Genomic DNA, 15,624 nt, shown 5'->3' on the forward strand with positions numbered 1-15,624 from the left:
CAGAGAGCCGCCCCGCCCCCTCCCCGCGCTGCCTCCGCGGGCGGCGCCACAGGTCCTGCAGCCTCCCGGCGGGCCCGCGCCCCCGCGCGTAGGGGGTGTAGCATCTCCGCCGGGCCCGCCGCGACTGCGCCTACGAGCGGGTCCCAGGAGCGCTCCTCGCCTGCCCGCCCCGCCCGACCGGGCCCCTCGGGCGGGATAGAGCTCTGCTTTGCTCTTTTCGTTGGCCAAGCACAATTGTGTTATTGGAGATAATGAATTCAATCCCCATCAAAGGGCATTAGGCTCGCCCGGACCCTGGAGTTGCTGATGCCTTTTTTTTTTAAAAACCAGGAATGAAAGGCTGAGGAGGAAAAAAAAAAAATTCTCTAGGGGAGCCTTTCCCCTGATCGCCGCTTTTGAAGTGAAGGGGCCCGGGCATTGTTGTTCACCTCGCGGCCCATACGGCTGAAGAAAGCCTGGGCTTTTGATGGGCTGAGAACCGCCTTTGCAATGAGCACCACGTCGGGCCGCGCGGCCTGCGGACAGCATATGTCTCGGGGCGCCCGGGCACCGTCTGGCGGGCGGGGCCGCAGGCCTGGCGGAGAGGGGGCTCGGCCGTGCGAGCTGTGAGGCTGGGACCCGAGACCAGGCCCGCGCCAAGAGGTAGCGTCCTCTGGGGCCCCAGGCCTCCGGCCCCGGCGTCGCGGTTCCTCGTGCCCACTTTGTGGCGTAGCGCAGGAGTTCCAGCCGTGGTTAATCAGTTAAGGCTCCGAGTGGGAGACCAGACAGCCCTTTAGAGGTGAGGCCGGGGAAGGCAGGGCTCTCGCTGAGCGCAGCGGGCCGGGGAGGTTGGAGGTCTTTAGTCGCTGGGACCCAGCATCTAAGGTGGCTGGCTTATCTAGGGCTTGATGAGTCTGCGAAGGTGTACACCTCGGAGAGGGGCACCCGTGCGACACGCAGTTAGAACTTTTCACCTGTGGATCGAGGACACCGCGCAGCGCGACCCGGCTCAGTGCAGGGGGGTGGGGCGGAAGACGGGGCGGGGAAGCGGACACTAGGCAGCCGGCGCACGGCCGCTCGGCCAGCGGGGCAGGTTCTCTAGAGTCCGTGGCGTCCGGGCCTCGCAGTTCCGAACGCAGGACAGCACATTAGCATCAGATCACCCTTTCTAAATACTTGGTGCAGGCATTTAAGTTTGCTTACAGCGCCCTCAACGTAAACTTTCCCCACCTGGATTCGCAACCCGCGCACCCCTCCCCCTCCTGCCCACCAGCCCGCCCGCCTGCCCGCCTCTGAGCACGTTGGCCCAAGGGTCAGCAGCTAGAGCCGTTCGGTTCCCTTCTCTCCCTTCCGTGTCTCCAACCCCCTCCACCCCTCCTCAAAGGATCTGGGTTATCCACCCCATTAGTATGTTAGCCAGGCATAACACAAAGGAAGCGCGTGTCAGCAGAAGGCAGTGTGATTCCAGGAAGAGGCGAGGAAACCTGGCCGGTGCCCTGCGCTGCAATACGGCTCATTGCAGTCTAAGCTTGTGAATCAGCCTCCACCTAGGAAAAAAGCGGTGGAGAACGAGGCAGGAGGTGGCCCTCGGAGCTGAGTTAGGCGTTTGTAGCTGGGCTATGGGACTGAAGCACTAGGCTCCCAGATGGGACCCAGAACTACGGAAACGTTCCAGAAACACCCCGGTCACAGGAATCGCGCAAAGAAAATCAGTTCTGCAGGAGTGCAGCGCTAGGCGGGAGCCTCCTTCCTCCCTCGTGCATAATGGGTCCTTAAAATTAAATATATAAACGAAACAAACCCCCACGAAGCCCCTTGCATTCTTCTCATTAAATTGCTTGTTTTAAAATAACTCCGTGTGTGTGTGTGTGTGTGTGTGTGTGAGAGAGAGAGAGAGAGAGAGAGAGAGAGAAAACTGACCTGGGACATGATTAGACAAGCATAGGAGTAACCGAAATTTTATGGGAGAGAGGGGAAAGAAACTAAGGTTTCCAGTTGAAAACATTGTTCCCTAATTCCAGGCAATGCTTTGGGGGAGGAGTATTTCCAGGTTGTTTTTCTTAGTTTAAGGAATTAAAAAAGAAAGAAAAGAAAAAGGCCCTGATGTGTAATCTTGAAGAGGAGTTGAGGAAAGAAGTAGAAAGTCAACCCAAGGCAACCTCACACTGAGTGGCGCTGGCCCGGGTCTGAACTTGATCTGGATGTGACTTGATTAGCATCCCACTTGAATTTTGAAGTCTTCAAGCATTTATTCCATTCAAGCCCTTTCCTTCCCGGATTTTGAGAGAGAATATTCTGCTTTTATACTCTAAGTTGACTAGGACATAGAGAACCCCAAAATATCAGGAAGTGGCATCTAGAAGGAGGGATGCTCCTCACTTTCCAGGGCTGCAGAGGGGAGCTCACGCTCATCATGAGCTCTGCTCTTACACTGCGCAGTCACAGCTAACAATTGGAGAAATGAGGAAGTTAGAAAAAGAAAGGTAGCAAGTGAGGATTTCCCCTTTCTTAGATTAAAAAATATATTTATAAGTAGGAAAATGCATGCATTTTACAAGTTAAAGTTGAACTGAATGGGTATTTTCCAGCCCCAAATTGCTTACTAGTATCATGGCTGGAGAAGAAAAAAAAGGTGAGGGCTGCAGTCTGAGCTGTCCAAAGTTCAATGAAACGAGCTAGACTAGGAGCTAAAAAGAGAAACACCAATGGAAACATTATGGCCTCAAACTTTACTATTTGAAGAAAAAGTCAGAATATTTAATCTGTTATTAAATGTTATTTGGATACAGTAAATTGGATCATTGGTAGAAAATAAAACTTGAATAAATGGCTTCTTTTAGAAAACCTTATATCTTCCCAAATGGATTGTATTTTTAATTAGTAAGATTGTAAGACCTTCCAAGTTACTTCATTTAATTACATTTTTACTCTCATGAGTTTCTGCAGATGCCAATGATTCTTTCAGTTCAGGAACATCTTATTTCTAAATTTCAGCATAATTTAATTTCCTATTTAGCTGCAAACACATTTGCAAACACATTTTACTACAATTCAAATAAGCAATTAACATTTAATTTTTGAAAGTAAAACATTTTTACAAATTTATTAAACATCCATTACATAATTTAAGCAATTTTATCTTTTCAATGAGCTTTTCCTCTTGACATATTGAGGTATCACATTAAAATACATTATAGCTAAATGTTCTGCAATATTGCTGCTAAATCAACAGAAAACCAATTGATCTTGAGGAAAGGTTAATTAATTTGGGCTACAGGTCTCCTACACTGGCCTCCACTGAAAGGAATTTGTATCGATCACAGAAGTTTTCTGGAAAGAAATGTAATAAGCATTTTCGTGGAATTGAGATCAATTTTTTAAAGTGACAAAACAACAAAGTTTTAAAATTTTATCACTCCAGGAATTCTTTTCTGCTATGGCCTATTCAAATCTGTTAGACTCCTGAGTAAAATAATGTTTTTTATACTTTCAGTGAAATCAGTCGGGTATCTAGCTTTCAGAAAATGAAAACAGAAGTTGAGAACTTTAATAGGATTTTGTTTGTTTAATCCCTCCTCCCATAATAATTTTCACCAGTTTATTCTACAATGAGGGGATCACCAAGGGACAATGGAAATTAAATTTTATCTTTGGTTTAAACACTGTATTAGCTATCGTGTAGGAAACACTGAGCTGCTTTCTACTTGGGAACACTTCTAAGTTGTGTAGTTTCTGAGCAGAACTGGTGAGCTTTTCTTCTTCCCTAAATTTAGTTGCCTTTTTTTTTATCCATTAAAAAAAAATGTTTCAGGCTGGGACAAGGTGAAGGTAACATCTGAAGTTCCCCTCCCCAGCACTATACTCACTCTCAAAACATTTTTCTTGTTTTCTAAAAATGTTTGCTCGGTGGCGTAGTCAGTGGATCGGAGGGCCTCCGGAGCTTTGCACTTGGGTCTAAAAGAAGGTTTTCCCTTCTCCCTCCCTCCCCTCTGGAGACCCCTCCCCCACCTCGGGCGAAATTCCTAAATAAAGCGAGTCCGGTGGACCGCAGCTGAGGGATCAGCATCCCCTTTCCGGCCCTCTTCTGCAGGAGCCTCCGAGGTGAAGAAATATAGACGCTCCAGGACGAAAAGGGAGGTGGGAGGGGGTCGCGGGAAGGCGGCGCGCTCCGGGAGGGTCCCAGCACTCCCTCGAAACCACAGATGTTTTCCTCCTGGCCCTGGGGCGCGGCGCCCTGGCCCCGGGCGTTCCGGCGTTTGTGTGTCCGGGTTTCCGAGGAAGGGATTACGCAGCGGGAGCAGCCGCGGCAGCGCGGACGTTGGAGCCGCAGGAGCGGTAACGAGGCGCCTGGCCTTCTTTGTTGACTTTTAGGTCTCGGGCTCAACAGAAGATTTATTCGCTAGGAGGGGAAAATGCCCAAACAATGAAGAACTAACTGCACTTGTCACCTCGAGATGCTTGCGGTCCTTCTCTCTGCCCTCCTTACCCGGCAACCGGCCGCCCCGACCCCAGCCCGCGCGCTCCCTAACGCACGGGGCGCAGATGGCATCGCCCAGAGGTGGCTTGAGGGAGCGGTCAGACAATCGCGTGAGAAGCCCACGAGGCGAGCCCCGCTCCCCGCCACCCACAGGGCTAGCTCCCCAGGCAGGTCTCCAAAGTGGCCTCGGCCGCAAACCCGCGGCGCCTCGGCCGCCGCAAACCCTGAAAAAGTCTCCGCCAAGTAAGAGCAAGAGCTAATAGGCCGACTTCAGCCTGGTGGGTGAATGCAAGACACTGATATTATTAACATGTTAAAGAGAGGGAAGGGAACAAAGTTAGACGACTTAGGTTCAGTGGGGCCGGGTGAAATTCCGAGGCCCAAGCTCACGCCTTTATATTACTTTTGGAGTTCGAATTTGCCAACGTTTGCCCGTTGTATAAATATAAATAACTATTGGGATTGAAAGCTTTTTCCTCTCTTTGAGACTTTAACGTCCTTCCGAGAGGCCTGTAAATTAGATTGTGAAATTACTCAAACCAGTAATTTCCATCTCCTCCTTTCATTAGCTGAAGTGAGAGCGGGGGTTGGATCTCTGGATGTTTCTCGAGTGCTACATGGCACCCCTTCTCTCATCTGGGGAGGCAATTACGCGATAATTAAGGGACTCACACAGCTCTTTTTATCTTGTCCGCGGTAAGGAGTGGGGCGATCAAAGTAAAGGCTGTCCAAGTTCAAGCCCTGGCGAGGATGGAGTTCATACACAAGGGCTCAGGCAGGCCAGCCTCTGCTTGGGCTGGTGTTGTTATTGTTGATGTCAATCCGAACGAGGCTTACAAAGAAATAGGTGGACTGGAAAGTGAGCCTACTATCAAAGGAGATTAATGATTTTGTGATCTCAACCAACTGTAGGGGTGTGAAGCTGCATTTAAAAGCTTCTTAGAAGGCAAACAAATCATCAGTTTTAAGCTCTCAGGAAAAAAATTAGAAACAATATTTTAAAAAAATATCTTCACAAAATACAAAATAGCAGCAACCCCGAAATGTCCCGGTGGCACAAAGCTTCCCCTGCAGGAATGAATTAACTCATGCCTCCCCGGGCCCCCTCTAAAGCTACCATTATGGTTAAATTTTGCTGCTCTTTTAATAAAAAGAGGGTTCCGGATCCTCTGTGGTAGACAACTTAATTTTATCAGCTACATCTGATATTTTATTCTTACTCGAATACTTTTCAGATAAAGGAAAATGATACATTGGGGAAGGGGGGAAGGTAGTTAAAATAATAATATTTGAGTTTATTGTGGAAAGGCTCAAAGGAAACACAGAAGGCTTAAGACCTTGTCAAAAATTGAAGTAAACATTACTGGGAATAAAGAATCTTAAAAATCTCAAGTCTTAGGATATTAAATCAGTTTATCTACCTTTTTATTTATCAACTTTTATTGAATCTCCTTAATTGCTTTTTACTAGCTAGATGTTCATATAATAAACATAAACAAAACAAATTTTTTAGATTATTTTCCTTTTTGTCATTTATATTCAGTGCCTGGACTTTGAAAAATATCATATTCAGAATATCCATTTTGGATTTAATTAAGGAAAATAACAGAAATCCTCTTTTTGTTAACATTTGGTTTATTTAAAGTCCTTAACTGCAAATGATCAAGAACATATTCCACGGCTTAAAATTTATCATTTTCATTATTTAAATCAAAATATTTTAATTACAATCACATTGATAAAAATTAACATTTTAATTTGTAATTTTAACCATCATTTAAAACAATTTCAGCTGTAAAGAAAAAAAGAATAAACCATGCAATAAATTAACATTGAGAAAGTGTAGAGGAATAATAATGAAACCCGTCTGGCTATACTAACACCATGTCCAACTGTGAAAAGTGCATTAACACTGAATGAAACAAGCACACGATGGCAATAATTAAAATGACCACAATCAACTGGGTTTTGGAATCTTGAACCAAATTTTGAAATACATCTCCCTATAACTTATCTCTCCTCCAACATTGTAATATTCCCTTTTTTTTCTGGAAAAAATATCCTTTAAATGGTATGGATACATAGAAGCTAATTTTACACGTTATGTGACCTCAGAATGATAAAACCATGGCCCTCTGCAAAGCAAGGAACAGAGTTATTGAGGAGGGCAATTCTCGAGGAATTGATTCCCAGGGCTATATATGGGTGGAGAGGAGGGGAGGAGGGTGCCTTTGTAACTTCGTGGTCAGGCAACTCTTTCAAGAGCATGTATATCTCCTACCTATCACCTCTATATGTTATGTAAATATATGGAAGATGTACATAGCTGAGCATGTGCATAAGTTCATATATGATATATATGTATTTCATTTTAAGACATCTGCTATCTGAACGTATCCGAAATGTAAGCTGAAAAACAAGTGGCTCTGATGTTTATAATCTGTTTATGTTTTGCTGCATAATGGCAGCATTGTCCTTCAATACTTTTAACAGCCCTAGTGTCTACTTGTTTTCCACCCTTTCAGTTCTTATGGTTAAGAGTATTGCCATAGACCTGTAAACTCCTGTGTGTGTGTATGTGGGGATGGGGGTTAGGTGAGGAGGGGAAAAAAAAGCACAAACAAATATTTTACAAGCTTGACCATCTTTCTTTTTTTTTAAATAAATCCTGCACAGACTAGAACACGTCTGCAGGTGGAAGAGGAAAGAAAGGGAGAGGGACAAGGAAGTAGGAGGATTTTATATATATACATTTGTGGATCATTAAACTTTGCAGGAAAAATTTTTGTTGGTTTGGGGTTGTTTTTTTTGTAGTAATATACACAAAGCGTTCGGAACAACAGTAACAAAGTAACAGTCTTTTGTACTGGGGGAAAGATTGTGCACAAAAAAATAAAATAAAAATAGTTGGGATTTTACTATGCTGCTGTCGGCTTGGTATGTGTGGTTTTGTTTGCTGTTGATTTCTCTCTTTCTCTCTCTCTCTCTCCTGCTACCAGCATGGCCATGCCAGACAAACCCCCAGTCCCAGGGAGCTAAGAAGTGTTTAGAACGGGTCTGGAATACACACCTTGGTAGTAGGCTGGCTCCAGGGCTGAGGGCTCAATGGGGCTCCTCGTGGCCACCGAGGCGCTGCCGAGGGGTAGGCTGGCGGGCAGTGCGGTGCCATAGGGCGAGTACTGTAGCGCCTGCTCGTATGACTTGAAGTCCAGCTTGTGCTGCTGCTCCGAGGAGGACATGAGGTTGTTGATAGAGAAAGGGTGGTTGAAGGAGTAGTGAGGGTCCCCTTTCAGGTGCAGCTGGGACTCGTGGGGTGCCAGGCCATGCGCCGGGTGGGAGGGGGGCACAGACACCAGGGCCCCAGGCCCGGAGCTGATCGGAGGTGCAGCCGAGGAGGCCGGAGTCTTCAACTCCGAGGCGCCCCCTGTCGCCGCCGCCCCGCTGTGGTCCAGAGTCTGGGGGCTGGCAGCGGGCCCGGGGGCCGGCGCGCCCTCTAGCTGGCCGGCCTTACTGTGCACGCCCCGATGAAGGGGCGAGTCGGCGCTGGGGTTGGCAGCGCTCGAGGGGTCCTTACGGCTCTCAGGGCCGCCCTTGGCGCCGCCGCCGCTCCCGCCCCCGGTCCCTGGCTGCTTCTCGCACTTGAAGCGCTTCTGGCGGCGCAAGTAACAGCCGTTCTCGAACATGTTGCCGGAGTCCGGGTGCAGCGTCCAGTAGGAACCCTTGCCCGGCTTGTCCGGGGAGCGGGCCACTTTGACGAAGCAGTCGTTGAAGGAGAGCGAGTGGCGGATGGAGTTCTGCCAGCGCTGCTGGTTCTGCCGGTAATAGGGGAAGAGGTCCATGATCCACTGATAGATCTCGCTCAGTGTGAGCATCTTGCTGGGCGCCTGCTGGATAGCCATGGTGATGAGGGAAATGTACGAGTAGGGCGGCTTGGCGTGTGGGTAGCTGCGCTTGAAAGTTTTGGCGTCTCCGCCGCCACCAGCCCGGCTGCGGCCCAAATTGGACGGCGCGTACGCCATGGGGCTCATGCAGGGGTTCATGGCAGCCGCGTAGGGGCCCAGGCCGTTCATGGAGGCCGCGGGCTGCGCGCCCATGGCCCCCATGCCGCCCGGGCTCAGCGTCGTCCCCATGGCCGTCACGCCCGCCGTCATGGTATTCATGGCGCCCGCAGAGCCGCCCGGCATGCCAGCCACCGCCCCGGGGCTCAGGCCGGCGCCAAGGCCCGGGTTTGCGTAGGACATGTTGAACGAAGCCGGGGTCATGTTGCCGCTCGTGGTCATGGTGTTCATGGTCATGTACGTGTTCATGGAATTCATGGTGCCCAGGCCCGAGTTCATGTTGCTGACCGGGACCGAGGAGTAGGCCTGGAGCGGAGACAGCGTGAAGAGGCCCCGAAGGGCGGAGTTAGTAGTGGGCGCAGGCGGCCTACCGGCCGGGGCAAATCCGAAAACAAGAGGAGAGCATTTCTGCAAAGCATAGGACTCCCCACCAGGGGCAAACCGTCGGGCGCCCTCCCCAGAACCCGCAAAGAGTTGTCTTGCACGGCAGGGGAAAAATCCTGTCTCCGCAGGCATGAAAGACAAGAGCTCACAGAAAATATGTCCCCGGGAAGATGTGTAATCGCCTTACACGCCAGGCTCGGGGGCCGGCTTCTAGGGCCCCTACGTCGCCTCTATCCATGCCAGGCGGTATCCCAGTTTCCACCCCAGCACGGCCTCGGCAAAGCGCCCTTTTGGTTAAAAGGAGTTAAAACTCCGAAAACAGAATTAATCTCTGATCCTTTGCTTATTCACTCCACCTCAAGGGTACGGTGCGTATGGTGGTGCAGCCCCGCCCCCGCGCCCAGGAGGGCAAGAGCACCAGCTCGGCGCCCATCTCACCTAAGCCTGCCAGGCCCGGCTGACCACGTAGCGGCCTGGGCTGCGCGGGGTGGCCGTTAATTAAACTCTCCCCGATAGAGCAAATCATCCCTAGCCATATGACCAAACATTTCCAAACAACTGGCTTCACCGTCTTAGCAGTTTTCACCAAATGGTGACTTTTTGTTGTTTATTATATTCAGAAGTAGTGTTTTCCATCTACTTGTAGCAATTGTAATTTTAAAAGGGAAAAAAACCTCAGAAGTTAAGTAACTTTTGGAAAAAAATTAAGAATAGATCTATAATAGGAGAAAGGGTAGGGAAGGGTGCATAATAATATCAATGCACTACATACATTTAACTTTAACATGACTTTACAGCCATTCATAAACTTGCACTAATTTCACTACCTATTTCCAGGCCCCTAAGGCTTGAAAATTTTGGTGACACAGTTTGTAGAAATAATCATATTTTTCCACATTCTGATATTTTGCCGCTGATAATCTCAAAACTTGGCTTTTCAAACTATATACGAATAGTTTCAAATACTTTACAATTCCAAAATCAAAGTCCGCTTATTTTCTCTTAATGCTATTCTACTTCCTAATTCCCAGTTTTAACCTGTAAAGAAGCTGTTTTCATAGAGAATTTAATTGACTAGTGACTGGAGATGACTGTATCTGAATTAAACCTGAGGAAGAGTTCTGAGCTCTTTCTTAAATCATCAGTAGGAGAAAACCCTTATCAATAGCAATCTGAGAATGCACTAGATATGTTAAAAAATATAGAGTACAGAAATATAAAAACTACTTCTCTGTTGATTTAATAAAAATAATGATATCCTTAAATTTATTTTCATCAGAAAATATGACTTTATTTGAAAACATAAAAGGTGAAAAAACCGATTTAACCATGAAACAGATATACCATGAAAATATTTCCTGATTTTATATTTTTCTGTCCATGTCTTAAAGTATTTTTTACTTTTCTTTTCCTCTTCCCAATATTATCCAAGACAGTTTCAGTAAACGTTTTCAATAATGGTAAACTATTGAAGGGTAATCGCCAGCTATTTCCAGACAAATACTTTTAGTAGGTGGTGGTCCTGCCTGTACCTGGTTTTCCTCGCAATCCCTTTGTGCACATTGTAAAATAAACCACATGAACGTGCCACCAAGGGGACAATGAAGAGAAACAGGTTCTCCGCCCGCCCGGAGTGCTGGAGGAAAAGTCAGCTCGCACTAGCGCCACCCAGCGGTTATAGAGAGGAAGGAGCACACTTCTCCCCAAACGGCTTTTGAAGAAGTTTTACAAAATTTCGGAATCATTTCATTATTAAGACGCTCAACTTAGCGGCTGCGCGCTTTCATCAGAAGACATCTGAGAATTCAACTGCGGAAGGAAGAAGCCGCCCTGCGGGCGAATTCTGGCTTTTTCAAAGTTGCTTCAAACTCGTGCTGGCGCCCGCCCGCCAACCCGCGCTCGGGACCCGGGTCCGGGCTCTGGCTCCCGCTCTCGGCAGGGAAGAGGCAAGTGCGTCTCAGAGCGCGTGTTTTCAAAGCCAGAGTTTCCTAAAACCGTCTCGCCCTCTCTGAGCGCCGATCGCCGGGATCCAGTTCTCCGGCGGGGCTGCGGATCCGGCTCGCAGGCCCGGCCCAGGCCCGGCCTGGGCTAAACCCGGTGGGTGGGCACCGGTGGCACGGAGGAGGCGCCCCCAGTCCGCCAGCCCCCCCGCCCTGCCGGGGGCCCGCCTCGCCCGGCCTCCCCCAGTACGGGCTCCAGGAACCCCCCGCCTGCTGCCCGCCTCTCACCTCCTGTGTGTCGGCGTAGTAGCTGTTCCAGTCGCTGCTCTCGTGCCCTTCCATCTTCACAGCCCCTAACATCCTGGAGCCACCCTGCTCGATGCAACCATCCAGCCCTGTGCGAAGCGACTGGCAGCCGCGCGGGGCGGGGGGCGGGGAGCGGAGTAGCTGCAGTCAACTGAGCGCCCGCGCCGGCCCAACGCCACCCTAGCGAGGAGGAAGCCAGGCGCTGCGGGGCGCGGCGTGCGCGGCGGCAACAGGGCGGGAGGGGGCAGGCGGCGGCCGCGGAGCGCGGCGCCCGGGAGCGCCTCCGCGGGAAGTGAGCGGGCGGCCTCTGCGAGATGAGTGCAGTTGAGCTGATGTGGATCTTACGTCGCTCGAGTGCCCACCTCCTCGTCCTCTCCCCATTTGTCCGCCGCACAAAGACGCTCGCACCTACAAAGCCCGAGGTGCACCTGCGAGGCGGCCGCCCGCCAGTCCAGCCGCCGCGCCTCCCGCCCAGCCACGCCGCCGCGGCGCGCGCCCCCTGCGCCCCCTCCCGCCGAGCCCCCTCCCCCAAACCCGACCCTCACTTTGTTTGCCAAGCGGCGTAATTGGTTTAAGCCGAGAGGCTGGGGGAAGAAGGAAATGGGGTGGTGGGTGGGTGTGTGTGTGTGACCCCCCCTTTGGAAGAGGAAAAAAGAAAAATAGGCGGGGCCGGGCGGTCTAGCGAGGGTTCTGGATGAGAACGTCGCAGCCGGAGAAGGGCTGGGGGCGGTGGCGTTGGAGGCCGGGCTCGTGGGGAAGTGCGGCTACATGACCCCAGGGTCTCCCCAGGGGGACCAACGGCCCTCCGGAGGCCCTTGCGGCGGCCCCGTCCCGCGCCCCTCCTGCCTCCTACTCTTCTGCCAGCTTCCAGCCCCCGCCCTTCTGATTCCTGACCTAAAGTTCAACCGCGGGAGACTGGAAAATACAGACTCCCTCCACCACTCCCACTCCCCCGCCCCCGCCCCGGTCTACAGGCTTGATAAAGGAAAAAGCCCCACTTTTGCCCCGTCACTAGAAACTCGGCCATCTGAGCCAAGCTGAGTGACGTTAGGCCGATCCGGGCTCCTGGCTAGCAGAGTGGAGACGCTGCCACGAAACCCGTACCTGCGGCTAACAGCAGGTGAGTCACAGCACCGTTTTATATCTTTATGACATAACTTTTTTTTTTTTTTCCGCCTCGGTCCGCTCTACTCCCCCTTGTCATCTGTAGCGATCATAAAGAGGAAGAAACTGAGAACAGATGTCTGTGTGATAGGGCAGGCGGACCCGAGTCGGGCCGTCCTCCCTCTGCCCAGCTCCTCCTCCCGCCCCCCTTCCGCAGCCTCGGGGACTAAGCTGGAGGCGACAGTCTGGTTTCTGATAGGGAAAGGTCAGGGGGAGGGGACATCTCCCTAAATACGCACTGGGAGAGTCTGGGCACGGGAATGCATCTGCTCGGCTAGAGAGGTGCCAGGCCAAAGCCAGCTGTGGTGACGGCGGTGCTTGTTCCCATCTCTGATCTGGAGTGGCCAGGCTGGGACCCCCGGTGTTCTCTTGGTTTCTAATCAGTCCTGGACATCGGTGGGAAGTGCTCCTCCAAGCAAAGCCTCTTGGCTCCTGTGAGGCTCTGGGTAGTGGATTGCCCACAAGTCCTGGGGAGGACCAACTAAAGTGACTGGGTGATAAGCACTGAGCTGGTGAGAGGTTGCACGATGGTGCGTGTGTGAGTTTCTGAGTGTGCGTGTGTGACCATGTATGTGTTGTACTTTCCGAGAACCACTAGGTTTCTTTAAGTAGCAATAAAATAAAGTCTTTCTAAAAGGACTAAGAATCCGCAAAATATTCTTGTTTGGCAAAGTTTTAAACTGTTATTAATCTCATTTTAAGAAATGTGTTTTAACTTGTCTTCCAAACAGATACCTCCCCCCCCCCAGCTTTGTTCTTTTAAATCTTTCTTCCTTGAAATCTGGCAAGAGAATCACGTTAAATCCTTGAACCAAACAAATCTCTTAAATCAGCAGGGGAGCACGAGAGGGTGAAGATGTGCAGTTAAGGAAATAAAAAAGATAAAAGCGTTGGATTCAATTCCTTTTTTTTTTTTTAAACAAAAAAAGGGGGGGGGAGAAACGTCACATTGTAAGAAAAGAAATGAGGGTGAAATTAAATCCACCTGGAACTCAGTAGAGCAGGAGCCCTCCCCAACTGCAGCCTGTCCCTGTGACTGCAAGTCAGTCCTATCAGTTTGTGTAAATGTATCTGCACATGTGTGGGTCTGCACATATTTCTCAGGGCGACAGTCAGAAACTAATGCTTTTGTCCAAAGTTCCCATCAGCAGCAGGACCTCAGTCTCATTTGTAAAGTACACGGATGCTGAGACTCCTCAGCCCGATGGGGGGAGGGGGGACTTTCAGTGCTAATGAGCTTCCTTGTTCCTCCCCGCGGTGATTCTCCAACGCCCTCTTGGCTCTTCAACCATATCGAGCATGACTAGGGTATTTTCTATGGGTAATAACAACTTAGTAATAGCTTTTATGGTGCACAAAAAGCCGGTGCTTTAAGGGAAAAACAAACCAAACAAAACGCTGTAACCGTAAAGGGGGTCAATTAGAAAATCAAATATTCTTTCTTTCAGCCCACATCTCAAACCTACTAGGCCTCATCTTAAAAACAAAAACTCAGCTTAAGGGGGAACAAGCGCCCACTTTTCATAGAGGATGGCCAAAGCGAAGTTTCTCTAGGGCTTCTTCACAGCCCAAGATCGGTGGTGAAGAGTGGCCTCTGCCAGCTTTAGAGCCTTGATCCAGCTTGGGGGTTCCCGGGTCCGCGGCCCGAGGAATGCCCGCGATCACAGCGCCTCCTGTCGTGGGAAGGGAACGCTGAATCCTCCCGAAGGCGCCCCCCGGGAGCGCCCGCAGGCGAGATTGGAATCCCGCACGCCTCCCTCAGCCAGAGTTTTGGTTCATAGAGCTGACTGCCCGAGGCCAAGAAGAAGGAAAGGTGGCAGCTCGGTGAGCTCCTAGCCTCTCTCCATCTCAGTGGCGGTATTCCAAGACACCTAACAAGTTTAGAAGGTGAAGTTCTAGTGTACCCAGATGTCTGTCAGTCCTTTCCCCGAGGTTTAAAAAAGAAGCATCAGAGCCATGCTGGGTCTTTGATTTGGAAAATAAACAACAAATAAATAAATAAATAAGTAAAACAAAGCTGCTGCCTCTGGGTTGCTGACCAGTACACAGCCAGGTGACGTGCTTGGCTGCTGCAGCCATTTCCAACCTTTTCTCCCAAATAGGCCCTGTCTTTACTCGTTGCAGAAGACTGCTGCGCTTTCCGGGGAACCAGACCTTCCTTCAGCATCGGGGAGGCTGGGGGTGGGGGTGGACTCGAGGCAAGGGAGCCCCGAGGGCAGCCACGTGGCGGCTCCTGGGGCGTCCCGGGCCAAACTCACCTGGGCCAGGGCGAATAGCGCGAGCCTGGAGTGGCCCAGGTAGCGGGGAGGGCAGGCTCCTTCGATGAAGGGACTCGGGGCAGTCAAGACGGTGAGGTGCGCGGGTACTCCAGGTGACTGAGGAAGAAGGAAGGGGCCCCGCCCTTTGCGGAAGCTGCGCCTCCTAAGCCCTTGGAGTCCGCTCCCCGCGCAGTAAGGCCAAGGGAGCCGGCGGCACGTGGACCACCCGCCAAACTCGGCCATCTCTGCTTCGCTTTCCCAGCATAACGTGGCTGGGAGCCCGTTCCGCAGATCTTCACCGGGGCAGGGAGAAGCAGAGGGTGACGACTGCGAGAGAAGGAAGCAAAGGCCGGGGGCTCGCGCCTCGGGCCCAGCTGGCTGCCTTTGGCGGCACTAGGTCCTACCTGTTCAGCGGGACCGTTTAGCCGGGTGGGCAGAGAGCAGGGCCGGGGCGGCGGGGTCGAAAAGTCTGTCCCCTTTCCCCTCCAACCCTCCCCGCGACGAGTCTCAGCCAGATCTCGGCCGCGGCCTTGGGCCCAGCCACGCTCGCTGCAGAGTGGTTCCTGCTGCTCCGCAGGCTCCCACCCGCCACCCGGATACGAAGCTTAAATCCTCCACCCCCCGGGGAGAATCAGACGCAAAGAAACTAAGACCTGTCGTCTTTCACGCGGTTCAAAGTCGCCCGGGACCGGGACCCGGGTCGGTTTAGGACTGAGGAAGGCCTGGGACGCTGCAAGCAACTGTTTGTTCTTGCTTGTGCCTGGCCTTCGAGTACAGAGGTGTGTGCCGGAGCTGGGAAAGGGCCGGGTCGCCGTGAGAGGGCGGACCCCCGCGCCTGCGGTCAGCCTCGCGCCCACAACGGCCCGAGGCGCGGCCTTCGAGTGCGGCCGCTGCCCGGACCAGTGCGAGATGCAGAAGGGCAGAAGAGAAGCACCGAGCTCCTGTTACGTGGCTGCCTCTCTTTTCTTCTCCTTTACTTTTGTTTCTTTCCGTCCTTCCTCTGCCCTTCCTTCTATCGTTTAGTCATTAATTAAGACATTAATTCACAATTCACAAGA

At 51.1% G+C, this 15,624-nt stretch overlaps 2 protein-coding genes across 2 annotated transcripts; both read right to left on the bottom strand.

Moving 5' to 3' along the window:
- Positions 1–424: 424 nt before the first annotated feature.
- On the bottom strand, positions 425–5,710 carry LOC102997602 (uncharacterized). The gene is made up of 5 exons (XM_007178343.1): positions 5,677–5,710; positions 5,129–5,226; positions 3,988–4,378; positions 2,583–2,666; positions 425–699 (listed from the first exon to the last, which is right to left on the bottom strand). Exons 1-5 carry the CDS (start codon positions 5,708–5,710, stop codon positions 425–427), a joined length of 882 nt encoding a protein of 293 aa, XP_007178405.1.
- A 300-nt stretch (positions 5,711–6,010) lies between these two features.
- On the bottom strand, positions 6,011–11,318 carry FOXA1 (forkhead box A1). Its single transcript, XM_057543616.1, has 2 exons — positions 11,127–11,318; positions 6,011–8,820 (listed from the first exon to the last, which is right to left on the bottom strand). Exons 1-2 carry the CDS (start codon positions 11,196–11,198, stop codon positions 7,492–7,494), a joined length of 1,401 nt encoding a protein of 466 aa, XP_057399599.1. The 5' UTR covers positions 11,199–11,318; the 3' UTR covers positions 6,011–7,491.
- Positions 11,319–15,624: the final 4,306 nt, after the last annotated feature.

The sequence above is a fragment of the Balaenoptera acutorostrata genome, chromosome 3, assembly GCF_949987535.1.
Source record: "Balaenoptera acutorostrata chromosome 3, mBalAcu1.1, whole genome shotgun sequence".
Taxonomy (NCBI): domain Eukaryota; kingdom Metazoa; phylum Chordata; class Mammalia; order Artiodactyla; family Balaenopteridae; genus Balaenoptera; species Balaenoptera acutorostrata.